Consider the following 16,547-nt stretch of genomic DNA (forward strand, 5'->3'; position numbering starts at 1 on the left):
TGCATACCAAGAATAGTTTCATTTGGTAACATCAATAAAGTAGTTGATTAGAGAATAATCAAAAGCGGCTCAACTGTTTATCACCCATAAACATTTCCCCCTCTTCTTTATCTAAGTCACGTGATTATCCTCTTCTTTCTCATAAAAATCCCCTGCTTTCCTCACATGAGTAAGACACCCTCCTAGTTGCTACCAGAATCTGCACTCCCTGAATTGCCAGTTCTGCGACCCCAAATAAAAGGCCTTTGTTTCTTGTTCAGTTTGCCTTTTCTTCTTGATTGAAATTTAGTAGAGTTTGAGTCTTGCAGCAACATGAAAAAAGTTCTGGAGATCTGTTTCACAACAATGTGAATATACTAAACACTACTGAATTGTATGCTTAAAAATGATTAAGATGGGAAATTTTACATTATGTGTTCTTTCCATAATAATTTAGGGGAAAAAAACAAAACACTGGACCAAACCCACCCCCCAAAAAAGGAATTTTGTAACTACCTTCCTGAAAAAAAATAAAATAATAATAAAATAATAATTTTTAAAAACTACACTCCTGAAAATGCTTCAATGGCTTCCTACCACCCACTGAATAAATCCCAGATATGGTCTATGTGGCTCTGTACCATCTGACCCTTCCCTCTTGTACAGCCAGATCAAACACTACTCTTCCCCTTCTTCAAGATGCTCAGTCAAAATGATACTTTCACTTCTTCAAATATTCAAATACTTTGCCTCGAAGTCTTTTGTCCATGTTATTACCACTGTGTGGAATGCTATTACCCAACTCTTCACAGATTTGGCTCCTGATCCTGCAGATGTCCTGTTAAATGTCATCTTCTCAGAAAGCTTTCTTAACAAGCCTATCTAAATCAGTAGGTGTCCCTATATGAGCCACAGTGTTTTCTATCTTGTAACTCTCTTTTGTTCCTTGATAGCATTTCTCACAAGTTAAAAATAATTTTTCCCCCTATCCTCCCAACTGAAATGAAAGCTCCATGCATTAAAAACCTAAAAGATTTTTAAGTCTAATATTTCAACTGCAAAATTCTTTAAGTCTTTTAATCTTATAAAATAATAAAGGTACAAAATCACTTAAGCTAATGACACAACTTCTTAAAAATACCATAGTACTCCTCAATCTCAATCCCCTTAGCTTCATATTATTACAAATTTTTTACTTACCTCAGATCATTAATGGTTATTTAGATCGTGGAGTGACTCAAAATGTCTTCACACTTTTTAAAAACGCAACATGAAACATCTTAATACTCGATACATCACATTTCTACAACTACTGTACACCTTTATGTATAGATTAAAAATAGTAAGTCAACAATTGAATATTTGTATTTGCCAGACTCTGTTCTAAGCTTTCTACGTAGATTAATTTATGTATTCAAACCTATTTTAGAGTTAAGGAAATTTAGGCACAATATTGAAATTTATAACAACTGCATGTATTTGGTCACTGAGATAACCAAAATAAAAACCTCATATATATTTCGTCTTCATCCACAGTCTCTGGCTCACAGCTCCCAAAACCCATGGAATTTCCTGAGGGATAAGAGCAAAGGGAGTATCTTTTGTTGTATTTGGGCTCTTATCCTCAGTTCCTGAAAAAGCTTCAGAGCCATAAAGGTGAAATGACTGTCTTAGTATTCCTAACAAACCCTTTCTACCACAACTGGGCTTACATTAATGAAGGTGATTTATGCAAAACACACCTAAGGAATGGGGGCTGGTTGCCAGAGGAACCAAGCTTGAATGGAGGGTTGGAACTTTCAATCCCAACCAGATTTCTGGGAAGGCTAGAGGCTGAATCAATTACCAATGGCCAATGAGTTCATCAATCATGCCTATATAATGAAAACCCAATGCCTCCATTTAAAAAAAAAAAAAAAAAAACAGGGCATCCAGACTACTTCCACACTGGGGACAGAAAGCTTCCATGTGCCATTATGCAGACCCCCAAACTCCAGGAAGACAGAAACTACTTTGTTTGGGATTTTGCCCTATGTATCTCTTCATGGGGCTGTTGATATGAATTCTTTAATATTCTTTGTCATAAACTGGTAATCTAGTAAGTCAGCAAGTTTTTCTGAGTTCTGTGAGCTACTCCAGCAAATTAAACCCAAGGAGTGGGGTCAATGTGAACCTCTGATTAATAGATCAGAAGCACAACCAGGGTTTATACCTGGCTTCTGAAATGGAGGGTAGTCTTGTGGGACAGCTACCTGTGGAATCCAATTCCATCTCCAGGTAGATTGTGTCAGGATTGTGTTGCATTTTCAGACACTCAGATGATGTCCAAAAACTGCCTGCTGGTATGGGCAAGTCTCCCTACACACACTGGAATTGAGTCCAGGAACACTTTGCAGGCATGAATAGATTAAATCACCTACCCAAATTACAAAACCACTGTCAGACTGGGACTCAAACTCAAGAAATCTCACTCTAGTCTAGAGGCTATGCTCCTAACCACACTGTACAAAAAGTGGAAGCAGACTTATGGCCCAGATAAAAGTTCAAGATATAAAATGCTATGCTTCATAAAAATAACATTCCATCCTTAAGGAATATACATTAAAACAAACCACAAATAGGAATTACCTACTTACTGAGGATATCATTTAAATTTAGTTTTTTAAATTTTATTTATCATAAAGATCTTTGGCTGTAGAGGATTTTTTAAAGATTTTATTTATTTGAGGGGGAGTGAGCACGTGCACACACAAGCACAGAGGGAGAGGAAGAAGCAGACCCCTGCTGATCAGGACTGCAATGCAATGAGAGGCTAGATACCCAGACCCTGAGATCACCACCTGAGCCAAAGGCAATTAACCAAGTGAGCCACGCAAGAGCCCCCTGGAGGATTTTTAAGGAATAAACTGTTTGAGACCCAAATCTAAATCTCCATCATATATAGTAATATACAGGAATGATAACCTCACTAGGATTCTAAAGGATTAAATGAGGTAAAATATACAAATGCCTGGCATATATTTGAATCCCACTTGTAGACACAGATGGTGGCACACTACAACCAGGCTGACCACTAACTCTGCCACAATTCACAATTTCCACTAAGCATTCTCAAATGGCAATGTCTATCATGTCATTCCCCACTCAGCTTCTTCCTCTCACAATTACACTTTTCCCTATGTGACAAACTCTTTATAACACTTTTTAAATATTTTATTTATTTACAAAGAGAGCATGGGCGGGGGGGGGGGGGGTGGTAGCAGAGAGAGAAGGAAAAGCAGACTCCAGGCTAAGTGCCCAGCCCAACATGTGACTTGATCTCATGACTCTGTGAGAGTGACCTGAGCCAAAACTAAGAGTTGGATGCTTAACCAACTGAGCCATCCAGGTACCCACCCACCCCCCCCCCCATGTGATAAACTCTTATGCATTCTCAGTGAATACTTCTACTGTGGAAAAAATAGCCCACTTCAGGGCACCTGGCTGGCTCTGTTGGTAGAACATGCAACTCTTGACATCAGGGTTGTGAGTCTGAGCCCCATGTTGAATGAAGAATAAAAATAATATCAAAAAGTAAAAAAGTACTATATTTATATCACACCTTGTTCCAAAGAAGGGGAAGGGGGCTTATTTTCAAAATTGCAAATGTGTAACAAGAAATTTCTAATAAGGGCAGTCCAGGTGGCTTAGCGGTTTAGCACCGCCTTCAGCCTGGGGCATGATCCTAGAAGCCCGGGATCCAGTCCCATGTCAGACTCCCTACATGGAGCCTGCTTCTCCCTCTGCCTGTGTCTCTGCCTCTCTCGCTCTCACTCTCTCTGTCTCTCATGAATAAATTTTTTTAAAAAATTTCTAATAGATATTCTAATAGGTATTTTTAGTAAATGCAAAATTGCTACTAGATAAGCTGCCACAGAGGTTCCCTTTTTAAAAATAAATACCATATTAATTCTTTTTTTTAGATTATGCAGTACACTCTCAGGCAATTTTCAAGTTTATATTGTTCTTGTAATGATGCAATTTCAGCATCTTTATATCCCCAGTTCCTTGCAACATATCTGCCACAAAACAATTACTTTAATGTTTAAAGCTTTATGTGCACACGTATATGCATGCACACATGGTCACCATAGTCTGACTTTCTGACTTTTACCCTCTACACTTCTTTTTAGGATCTATTTCAACAGACCCAGAACCAAATACTGGCTGCACATCACAGGGTATACTTTTTTTTTAAAAACTCAAAAAATATCAGAGTACCTATACCCCCAGTTTTATTCAACTTTAAAGTAGATTTTTTTTTAATTTGGTATCCAGAAGAAATAAGTATCAAGGATTAACACAGTTTGAATGTGTGTAACAAAATAGAAAGAATCGCTGAAGATGAAAGTAAAGACACAGGAAAAATTATATACGTACCATTAATGGAAAAGTTAGAGATTTATTGCTAGAGAATAGGAATAGAGGAGGAGGAATAAGATTATCTGTTTACTCAACATTAGACATTTCTAAAAAGGAAAGAAAACATGAACACAATAACATGGATCTGTGAAATGTCCATATGTTATATAACAGATAAATATTTCAAGTGAAGGTTTTAAAAAAAACTTTTTTTACTTATTGAGAATCACTTAATCAACAACTACAAATCAGTTTTGTTACTGTAGGGGTTTGAAATAGGTTGTTTAACATTTTTTAAATCAGATTCACTTCCATTATTTCTAAAATTAAAAACCCAGTACTTAATTCAGTAAAATCATTTTTGAAGTATTTCAGTTCCACATACTGGCAAGTTTAGGAAGATCAAAAAGAGAGGTAGGGAAGTAGAGGTAAAAGTAAGTTAAACAGAGGCCAAAATCCCTAAGTACACATAAAGACAAATTCGTTTTGCAAGAAACACTGAGACAGATGCTTGAGTTCTGAGATGAATGTTAGTCCAACTAACTGTTCTAATACACTGTGGGTTCTGGGGTGAGGGGAATTACCACCGCCTAAAGAAAACACTGAACAGCCACTATTTAGCATTCTACAACTGATCTTAGCCTTTCTCCTAAAGTTGTTTCACTTTACACTGTGCGACTGAGGGCAGCCTAACAGAAAGGAAATTACTCTCAGGACTGCAGCCATGATGGTTGTGCAGTATCACCTCAAGGGCCAAATGAAATAAAGCCAAAAGTTAAGTCAATCATTGGCTTGGGGTTCCCCACCCCCAATTTAGAACTTTCCTAGTAATGAAGTTCTCTGAGGAGGAAATGTTCAGCTAGACTAGAGGAACACAAGACTGAGGACAGACAAGAGAGAACTACTCTTAAAATTAGCAATAATAAAGCCAGTCAAGGAAAACTGAAGGTAGGATTAGAAACTGTCAAGAAGGACTAAATATCTAATACCTACTAATATAAAGATCTAGAAGGATAAGGAAATGAACAAATTTGAAATCATCACCTAAGGATCAAGTTTGAAATTCACATGTGAAACTCAAAAGTTAATTTTGAAACAAATAATATGCCAATACTTTTAGGCATTGCTTATTCAAAGGAGAGCTGGGGTGGGGAAAATTCAACTTTGATGCAATATAGTATTAAGTCAATCCAGAAACAGTTATCCACTGTTAAGGAACAAACATCCACTTTAACACACGGAATACTAGGGGCGCCTGGGTGGCTCAGTTGGTCGAGTGCCCAATTCTTGACTTTGGCTCGGGTCATGGTCTAAAGGTCCTGGGACAGAGCCCTGTGTCCAGCCCTTCACTCTGTGGAGTCTGCTTGAGATTCTCTCTCTCTCTCTCTCTGCCCTTCCTCCTACTTGCACGTTCGCTTTCTCTGGCTCTCTCTAAATAAATGGATAAAGTATTTTAAAAAATAAAAATAGGGATGCCTGGGTGGCTCAGCGGTTAGGCACCTACCTTCAGCTCAGGTCGTGATCCCAGGGTCCTGGGATTGAGTCCCACATATCGGGCTCCCTGAGAGGAGCCTGCTTCTCCCTCTGCCTATGTCTCTGCCTCTCTCTCTCTCAGTCTGTGTTCTCTCATGAATAAAAAAATAAATCTTTAAAATAAAAATAAAATAAGGAATACTAAAACTACATTCCTCTTGCATATTTTCAAGGACTTTCATCAATTTAAATAAGTCATTCTACAAACACTAGGTGTTTAATATTAAAAGGTAATTTTTGTTTCTTAGATTTCCCTCTAGATTCCTAATAAAGCAAATTTAATAAAATTTCCTCTAAACATTTTCATAGCCATAATTTCATGACTGAAATTCTCAAGACCTTTACTTCTCTTCAGTTTCCTAACTGTCCTCTTCATTTCTATCATCTCCTCACTTCTAACCACTCAGACTTCACTTTCTCACAGAGTCATGTCACTTCCATATTCAAAAACTACAGTGATTCCCAACCCAACAAGAAAACAGATTTACTACTTTTAAGTTTATGAACAGAACACTCTGAAAGGCCAAAATACCTCAAGCCTTTTATTTTACCTTAACAATTAAATTTGCATTCTCCATAACACATGCACATTCAGTACTGTTAAATGTTTTGTTACTATCAAATAAATCATTTGTTTCCCGATCTAGTAAAATGGATATACCAAGAAAATGTACCATCATTTCCCATAGTCTCCTGCACAAGACTGAGTACCCCAGTGTTAAATGTGTTGACATTTCAATACCAAGCATACAAACTAAGGAATATTAAAGTCCTCGATAATTTGACCTGAGCCTTCTTTCTCCTTGCATTTCCCGCTACTCTACATATACCCTATGCTTAACTATAAAGAAAACTATTAACTTCTTACGCCTGCACATGCCTTCTCCGAGAAAGATCTTTCACTCATCTCCACAAGAAGTCCCTATCTAACATCAAGATCCCACTCAAACCCTAGAACCTCCTCTAAGTAATATTCCCTAATAGCTTTCCTCTCTCCAACATCTTGCAGTCCATTTTGGTACTAATACAATCCATCTATTATGCCTAGTTGTGTGCAAAGATGCATACAACATACCAGTAAAGAATCAAAGCTCTGTAAGCAGAGAAACTCAGGTCAATCTCTGACTCTAATTACTAAGTATGACCTTCAGTAAGTTACTTAAGTTACTCCATTGGTTTCCCCAACATTTATATGAAGATTATAGTAGGGTTATCTCTAATAGTATTAATGTCAGAATCAAAAACAGTGATATATAAACCACTTAGCACAATACTGACAGCTAGTAATAGTTTAATAAATATATCTACTATTCCCAATAGGCACACTCATGGTCTTTCTCTTTTGTGTATACTTTCCAATTCCTACTATATGTATGGTACTGTGCATGTGCTTAATAATTGTTTGGCTGAAAGGCACCTGGGAGTGCCAGTTAAGCATCCAACTCTTGATTCCAGCTCAGGTCGATCTCAGGGTCATGGGATTGAGCCCCATGTTGGGCTCCATGCTGAGAAGGGAGTCTATTTCTCTCCCTCTCTCTCAAATAAATCAATAAATAAATCTTGGGGGGGAAATGGTTAGGCTGATAAAATCTGTTAGTTCTTAATAAGATAAAGTCCAAATTTTAGTGAATACCAAAAGGGGCTTACTAATCATATTATTGACTGTTTATCTTAACATTAGCTTAACCAGTTTATACTTTAGCTACCATTTACATAGATATAGATCCCCAAGCATCATCTTAAGAGTATCCTACACCGATTATCAATGAGTAGGCCAATATCCACAATGCTTGACATAGTTACTCAGAAGTCTAAATTAATCTGAAAACATTAGTATGCATTCAATCACAAAGCAAGCCTTTAGCAAATTAAAGAATTCCTGTGTGGCTCCTCCTATTGCTAAAGTTATGCTAAATCCCAAACTCATTTTTCCAAGTGACCCTCTAAATTATTCCTATGCAGGGATTCCCAACAGAGACCAATCAGTTCTACCATGGTATTCCCAAGAAAAGCAATGTTTCCAGACCAGTAAAATTACTAATTCTTAAATGTTCAAAATAGACTAGATCAAAAACATGTATGAGTTGATTCTTAATCCTGTAGTCAGAGAAAGAAAGAAAGAAAGAAAGAAAGAAAGAAAGAAAGAAAGAAAGAAAAGAAAAAAGAAAAGAAAAGAAAAGAAAAGAAAAGAAAAGAAAAGAAAAGAAAAGAAAGAAAAAAAAAGAAAAGAAAAAGAAACCCCTACAGCAATGGCCAAATACTGATGAAGGAAAGAACTAGTAATGATAACTACCTGAGAAGGCAAAAGAGAATACAGCAGAAGACCTAGCCATCAAAAGGAAATCAGAAGCTAAATTCAGAAAGAGCAATTTCACAAAAAGAGGAATAATGGGATGCCCGGGTGGCTCAGCGATTTAGCGCCTGCCTTCAGCCCAGGGCGTGATCCTGGAGTCCTGGGATCGATCGGGTTCCACGTCGGGCTCCCTGCGTGGGGCCTGCTTCTCCCTCTGCCTGTGTCTCTGCCTTTTTCTCTGTGTCTCTCATAAATAAATAAAATCTTTTTTTTTTTTTTTAAAAAAAGAGGAATAATGGTTTCCTCTGGTACTATGTGAACTACACTGTGAGCTTAACTATTGCCACAATATAAACATTAACACTATAATTCATTGTAAAATAACTACACCCAAACCAGTTAGAATTAAAAAAAAAAAGTGACAATATTTGCTAAGTAAATGTAGGTAAGCAAAGGGAGATATTTCAAATCAATCTTAAGACTTTTTACAATGATAATCATGCTCGTGTGAAGTATTTTCATCTAAATTAGCAAACGCCCACCACATAGAGGTGTTTAACACTAATGAATGGAATGGCTCTTTCTAAATGGTGTACCTTCAAATTAATATTTTAAGTTTTCTTTTTTTTTTTAATTTTTATTTATTTATGAGAGAGAGAGAGAGAGAGAGAGAGAGAGGCAGAGACATAGGCAGAGGGAGAAGCAGGCTCCATGCACCTGGAGCCCAAAGTGGGATTCAATCCCGGGTCTCCAGGATCGCACCCTGGGCCAAAGGCAGGCGCTAAACCGCTGCGCCACCCAGGGTTTCCGTATTTTAAGTTTTCATTGAAATTTTAATACTTCCAAAAGACACGTTCTAAAATATTTTATATTCCTAATAACACACCAAACTAGTAAAAAGTATTTTAGTAAACATTTATAGAGGCACTAAAGAAGGTTGCATTCATTTAAAAAAAAAAGATAAAGCAAACATTTCCGATGCTAAAACTTGTTTTAAAAAATTCTGAAAACCACTACATATAAGAAAACATGTTTTAAATGTTTCAGTTACAGTTGACCCTTGGACTCTGTAGGTTTAAACTTTGTACCTTTGTAAAGGTTTGCTTTATACACATATTTTTTCTATAAATACAGTACAATACTATAAATGTATTTTCCCTCATGAATTTTTTTTTTTTTTAAGATTTCATTTATTTATTCATGAGTCACACAGAGAGAAACAAGCTCCACGCAGGGAGCCCGACGTGGAACCTGATCCGGGACTCCGGGATCACCACCTGAGCTGAAGGCAGATACTCCACCGCTGAGCCACCCGGCCGCCCCTCCCTCATGACTTTATTAATAATGTTTCCCTTACTCTAGCTTACTTTAAGAATACAATATATAATACAAATACGAAATATGTGTCAATTGTTTACCTTGGGCATCTAGTTTGGAGGAGTCAAAAGTTATACTTGGATTTTTAACTGCACACATTGGCACCCCAACCCTGTAGTTCAAAGATCAACTGTATTCTGCACATTTTGCCAGAATAAAGAACTGTGATATATATAGATACATATACACACGACATATTTGTGTGTGTATATTCTTTGCTCTTTCCTTGCCCTTTCATAAACTATTTCTCAGAAACCATATCCGGATGAGATCAATCACTCTCCACTAGGAGCAAGTCACTGAATCTAAATTTGTTAGGCAAAAAAAGAAATTAATGCTTTGAATTATTAAACTACTGCCTTAGATTGTAATCAGCAAACTTTCAGTCACCAAGCCCTAACTTGCTTTAAATTCTGATCGCTTTCAAAGCCAGAGCCCTAAATATATATATGAACATATTATTTAAGCCTTTACTACACAGCATTATAAATATTGGTTTCAGCTTATCAACCTTTTGCACACTCAATTCTGAAAACGTAATATAAAAAAGGAAAACATAAACCAATACTCATTATGACAGTGAGTCCGTTTATTTTGAGGATATCTCATTCTCCCTTTAGAACACTTGCTTGCTCAAAACTAAGCATGTGACAGATGACTTAAAGGCAATTAATTCTTAAAACACACTAAACCTTGAAAGTAAAACTCTTGAGAGGCAAACCTCAGTGGAAAAGAATGCTTTCTACATTTTATTAGTAAGAGGCAGACTCATGATGTTCCCTGAAATATTAAAAATACCAATCTGTAGAGGAAAAGAGAAGACGTGATTTTGGCTGTCACTTTCAGAGCGCTTAAGAATACTCACAGATGGGCAGCCCAGGTGGCTCATCAGTTTAGCACCACCTTCAGCCCAGGGCCTGATCCTGGAAACCCAGGATCTAGTCCCACATCGGGCTCCCTGCATGGAGCCTGCTTCTCCCTCTGCCTGTGTCTCTGCCTCTGCCTCTCTCTCCCTCTCCCTCTCTTTCTCATGAATAAATAAATAAAATCTTAAAAAAAAAAAAAAAGAATACTCACAGATAAGTGACAACTTTAATACAGAGCCATAGATCAATTCCTCTCTCAGAATATTCAAGAATTTTCCACTTTCAAAATTCACATATAGCTGTTTTGTTACTAACACTCTCTATCCCATTTCTCTCCATTAACACTGCCCAAAATATGAAAACGCAGTATTTTCTAAGTACAATCTACTTCCTAAAGTGTACGATAGCAATAATATATTATGTTCACGGGTGATCGCAACATTTCCAGGTGGAAATCACTAAAGAACACTATTCACACCATCAGAGGAATAGGAAGGAGCCCTTATAGAAAGCATATATATTGCTCAGAAATTTTCAACATGCTCCACCTTTATTACAGACGTCAATTTACCACTTCCCAGGTACCAGTGCTATTGACTGTATTTACATAAACTTCTTAAAAATGACCACAATTTAACTTGCACATGTGTAGTCTGATAATCTTAAATTCTAAATGGAAATATTTAACTTGTTAAAAATTAATATTCCAACAAAGGGAAAGAATAAGAACATTAAAAATAAATTCCAGAGTTAATATTATTTTTGTACACTTATTTTAAAGCACTACAGCACAAACTCATTTTTTGTGATCAGACTTTTTATCCAATCACAATCACCTTTCTTTTTTCACGACGCCATACATAACTCAGAGAAATTTAGATCTTCAAAGAGGATTATAAAGTCAACTAAAAATTTCACCTGAAGCAATTTCCTTGCTATAATCGACATAGTATACACCGTATTGTTATTGGTTAAAGAACACTACATTTTCTGAATCGCATGCCCTACCAATGACATATTGATAAAGCATTAGCCAATTATTTATTAATCAAACTCTTCTGCTCAAGAAACCAATAATCATGCTTCTGTACCTCCCAGAAGCCCAAATATCTCTGCTCCCTCCCTTCCTGTGTGAGGCATTAAACCTTTAGAGTCAGGTTTATCTTGCTATTTTCCTGAAACTTCACAATTATAGTTTTTCATCTTGCTACTTTTGTAATGATCCCTGTTCTTCACTTTTCTCTGCCACATTTGTAGTTGGAGAATAAAGACTACTAAAGCATAAAGTCATTCCAGCTATTCTCTCAAACTATACTGTGCTCCTAATACTCCTCATTCTGTAGTCACTGTATCCTAATTGCCCAGTGACTGGTTTGATGTTTCAGGTTTCATTTTAAAAGAGCTAGGTATGCTTCAGGGTAAAATAAGTTAAATATTCTGATCATTATATTCTACACAACTTTCAAAGAGCTTGACAAAATCCACCGACTCTCTAAAATAGTAAACACTCTGTCATAAATCCCAGAGCATTTGCTTTGCTTCAAAGAATACAGCTCCCCGAGCACTTCTCAAAGCAGCTGTTAGTAACTTTCGGAGGACTGCTGCACTATCATCACTTCGGTTAGGTTAATGACAGGTCATCTTGTTCCCCTTCACGTTTTCCTTTTTCATCTTGCAATGTAGAAGATCTACCGATTACTCTTAAAAATACAGTAAGAAGAAAAAAAAATGAACATTACTTTAGCTCCACTACTTTTCCAAAAGAAATCGTCTCAAGATTCCCAAATCATTACTCAAACCACACGTATCAGTTGTACGTGACACTGGAAGGCTTTAAGGCGATTCGGTTTTCTATCTAACCTTACCAAACGTGTTCGCAAGGTTTCGATAATTTCGAGAACGTTCTGTATTACAAAAGTGCTGGTGCATTCTATCAGAACTGTGCCGCTCAAATACTAGCCCTGAATATCCTGCACCTGCTAAGTTTTAAGGCATATTTCTGGCTACCTGAAGAGCTTTCCTGCACCCTTTGTCACCCAGCGATGCTCCCAGCAGCAAATACTTCCCATCCTTTAAAACCTTCCTCCCACCCTTCAAAAAATACACATTAGACTTAGAGATTTCCGCCTACTAATACGGAACCACTAATACCACTAGGTATTATGGCTCTCAAAGAATCCGCTTTAGCAGCCTCCCCTGGGACACCGTGCTCAGCGGGGCTTTGAACCTGTACGACTCGCTGGCAGCTGCCTCTGCAAAAGCAGCACCACAGGCCGACTAAATACCGCATTGCTGCTGCTGACTTTTTCCAGCAGCTTTAAAAAAAAAAAAAAAAAAAAAAATCAGCCCAGTACCCTGCAGACCCTGCTGGCTCGGCTCTTCTGCAGCACGGAAGGGAAACCACTGCATTGCTCAGCGAGGAACACCGGGGAGCCCGACCGTAGGGCGGAGAAGCTAGTGCCGCCGCCGAGAGGCTCAGTGGAGGGCGGGGTGTCGGGGGTGGGGGCGGAGGAGAAAGCCGTCCCGGCCGTAGGGGACCCAGACCAGGCAGCGGCCGGGGCGCTGGCGTCGGGGCGCCCCGCTCCGCATCGCGCCCCGGCCGTGGCAGGTCGTACAGCGGGAGTCGGGCAGGGACGGGGGCTGGGATAGAGGCTGGGGCAGGCGCAGGAGCAGGAGCTGGAGCAGAGGCAGGGGCTGGAGCATGAGCAGGGGCTGGGACAGGAGCAAGGGCTGGAGCAGGGACAGGAGCTGGGGCAAGGGCAGGGGCGGAGGCTGGAGCAGGGGCTGGAGCACGGGCAGAGACAGGGGCAGAGGCTGGATCTGGGGCTGGGGCTCGGGCTGGAGCCGGGGCAGGAGGTGGAGCAGGGGCTGGGGCAGGGGCAGGAGCTGGGGCAGGGGCTGGAGCAAGGGCAGAGACAGGGGCAGAGGCTGGATCTGGGGCTGGGGCTCGGGCTGGAGCCGGGGCAGGAGCTGGGGCAGGGGTGGAGCAGGGGCTGGGGCAGGGGCTGGGGCAGGGGCTGGAGCAGGGGCTGGGGCAGGGGCAGGAGCTGGGGCAGGGGCTGGAGCAGGGACTGGGGCAGGGGCAGGAGCTGGGGCAGGGGCTGGAGCAGGGGCTGGAGCAAGGGCAGAGACAGGGGCAGAGGCTGGATCTGGGGCTGGGGCTCGGGCTGGAGCCGGGGCAGGAGCTGGGGCAGGAGTGGAGCTGGGGCAGGGGCAGGGGCTGGAGCAGGGACTGGAGCAGGGACTGGAGCAAGGGCAGAGGCTAGATCTGGGGCTGGGGCTCGGGCTGGAGCTGGGGCAGGAGCTGGGGCAGGAGTGGAGCAGGGGCTGGGGCAGGGGCAGGGGCTGGGGCAGGGGCTGGGGCAGGGGCAGGGGCTGGGGCAGGGGCAGGACCTGGGGCAGGGGCAGGACCTGGGGCAGGGGTGGAGCAGGGGCAGAGCAGGGGCAGCAGCGGCTGAAGCAGGGCTGGAGCAGGGGCCCCTCCCGGGTCGGGGGTCCCGCGGCCGCCGGCGTCGCGCCCGCCGCCCGCCCCCCGCCGCCCCCCGGGCCCTCACCTGTCATGAGCGCCGGACTGTCGGCCGCCACCGCGGCGGGAGAGGAGGCGGCGGCCGCGCCCGAGGCCCGCCGCCCGCGGAGCTGCCGGGACGCCAGGTCGCATCCGTCGGCCGCGCCGAGCAGCAGCAGCCCGAGCAGCAGCCCCGCAGCCCAGGCCGGGCGGGCCGCGGCGGGGCGAGGGCGCGGAGGAGCCCCGGCCGCCGGCCCCCCGCCCGCCCCGCCCGCCCCGCCCGCCGCGGGCCGCCCCCGCCGCCGCGGACGCCTGCTCCTGCCGGGCGCCAGCCTGGTCCCCTCGGCACCGGCGGCCTCCGGAGCTCCGGCCCCGGCTGCGTTCATTGGTTCCGGTTGTTTAAAAAAAAAAAAAAAGGCGAGGGGCAGAAAGGTGCGGCGTCCTCAGGCCGCGCGCGACCCCCGCGCTCCTGCGGCGGCGAGACCGGGCCCCGCGGCTCTGGCGCCTCCGCTCCGCAGCCCAGCGCCCGCGCCGCCGCCGCCGCCGCCGCCGCCGCCGCCGCCGCCGCGGCGCATCCCCCCGCCCCCTCCGGCCCGCGCCCGTAGTACCACGCTCGCCGCCGCCTCCGCCCTCACACACTCGCACGCAGCATACCAATCCCCCGCCTCCTTCAGCCCCGCCACGGCGCAGGCGCGGCGCCGCCGCAGTGCGCCTGCGCGGAGCCCAAGCCCCGCCCCGAGGGCGTGGCCGCGAGCCCGGGAGCCCCGCGGGGGGCGGCTGCGCGGAGCCGGCGGCGGCGTGGGGGAGGCGGCGCGGCCCGCACGGCCGGGGGTCTGGGGGGGGCCACGAAGCAGTGCGGACTGCCCGGGTTGTCCCGGCAAGGTACAGGAGTGTAGGCGCCAACCAGGATAATTGCACGGATCGGGGAGAACCGTGTAATCAGAAACAGCGGCGTCTCTAGAATTTCAACATAGGTGGGGCTTACAAGGAGCCGGCGATGGGGAAGTGGAAGCAGCCCAGCATAGTGCCTTCTTTACTTAAAGCGCCTGCTACTGCTCTGTAGGCTTTACAGGTTTACGCATTGTGACTGTGAAAAAGGGACTGGCATGGTTATCATCCCCATTTTACAAATGAGGAAACTGAGGCCCAGAGATGAGGAGTACCTTGCCCACCCCCCACCCCACCCCCAGGTCCCACAGCGAATAAAGGATAGGGCTAGATTGAGCACCGCTGAACGGAAATATTGAAAAAATGGATTTGCTCTTGCCCCTGACTTGCCTACGTCCAAACGTCACCTGACCTCATCAAGCCACCGCCCCATCATAAGGCTTCCTCGCTGTCAGTTTATGAAGTTTTCCCAATGCTGGTGCAGATTTGGCTTTACCCACCGGGAATGAAGCACGGTGCACCCTCTCCCAGGAGCACAAAGTTCCTTTAAGATTTGCAGACAGGGGCAGCCCGGGTGGCTCAGTGGTTTAGCGCCTGCCTTCGGCCCGGGGTGTGATCCTGGAGACCTGGGATCAGTCCCACGTCGGGCTCCCTGCATGGAGCCTGCTTCTCCCTCTGCCTGTGTCTCTGCCACTCTTTAAAGAAAAAGAGGGGAGAAAAAAAAAAAAAAAAGATTTGCAGACAGGGTTCCTAAGCATAAAGGTCCTGTTTGGTATTAGGTGTTCTTTGTTGGGTTAGGGGTTTGATTTGGGCGGCTTTTCTCAAGTCAAGAAGATACCCAAATTACACAATCTCCCAAAGAATTTCTTAGTCGATCCGGCCAACATAACCATGACTATCATTCACCGTGGAAGAGCAGATGCACACCTCAGAAAAGAATCGAGAGTTTCCTCGAAGCTAATCAATCTATCCACAATTGTTTCTTGACAGGCTTCTTGAGGACATAGTGTTTTTTAGGTGGCAATTCCTCAGAGGACAAAAGGGAGATTATACGTCCCCTGCTGAAAGGCACAGCAATCAAGTCACACATTTGCTGAGTGTCTACAAAAAGGAGAGCATTCTGCTAGAAGACTGGGAAAAATACAGATAACAGGCTTGTTTCCTGCTCTCCAACATTTCATTCATTCAGTATTCGCTGAATGCCTAGTATGTACCAGGCAGGTATGGAGTAGTGGGAATTCAGGGGGAACAAGAGAGGCAAAAAAGTCAAGTCAGTACTCAGGGATATAAGAACACAGTCTCTGCCTGGGGAAATTTATGATCTTGCTTAGGAGATAAAATGTACACCCATTAAATAATTAGCCACTAATACAAGGAAGTAGTTAATTAGTTGTTAAATTGAGGAGGGCAAGCTCTATTACGGCAATAACTGCAGTATAAAACCACAAATTGTCAAATCACCGAGGCCAAACTTCTTTAAACAAAGATTATATGGGGGTTTATCTTCCCCCCTCCCCCCCCCCCCGCCCGTCCTCCTTTTATTTTAAAAAGGCTCCACACCCGACCTGGGGCTTGAACTCACCACCTGGAGAACAAGAGTTGCATACTCCACTGACTGAGCCGGCCAGACACCCCACCCCTCCGTCTTTCTGTGAAAGATAAGGATGTTGGTTGGCACGGAGAGGGCAATGGACTCGAGGTTGAG

The 16,547-nt window shown here is 43.3% G+C and overlaps 1 protein-coding gene across 5 annotated transcripts in view; it reads right to left on the reverse strand.

The window, feature by feature from the left end:
- The window catches only part of STIM2 (stromal interaction molecule 2), a 140,537-nt gene extending 125,877 nt beyond the window's left edge, over positions 1-14,660 (reverse strand). The window contains exon 1 of one of the 5 annotated variants that reach the window (XM_035714393.2): positions 14,563-14,660. Coding sequence is in view for 3 of the 5 variants with exons in the window: in XM_025437142.3 (XP_025292927.1) it covers positions 14,004-14,340 (337 nt within the window). In the remaining 2 variants the exon portion in view is untranslated. Of the gene's footprint in view, positions 1-12,803; positions 12,874-14,003; positions 14,520-14,562 lie in introns of those variants that run through there. The other 4 variants (XM_025437145.3, XM_025437142.3, XM_025437143.3 and 1 more) reach the window with 4 other exon arrangements.
- Between the last annotated feature and the right edge of the window lie 1,887 nt (positions 14,661-16,547).

Source organism: Canis lupus, chromosome 3 (assembly GCF_003254725.2).
Source record: "Canis lupus dingo isolate Sandy chromosome 3, ASM325472v2, whole genome shotgun sequence".
Lineage (NCBI taxonomy): Eukaryota > Metazoa > Chordata > Mammalia > Carnivora > Canidae > Canis > Canis lupus.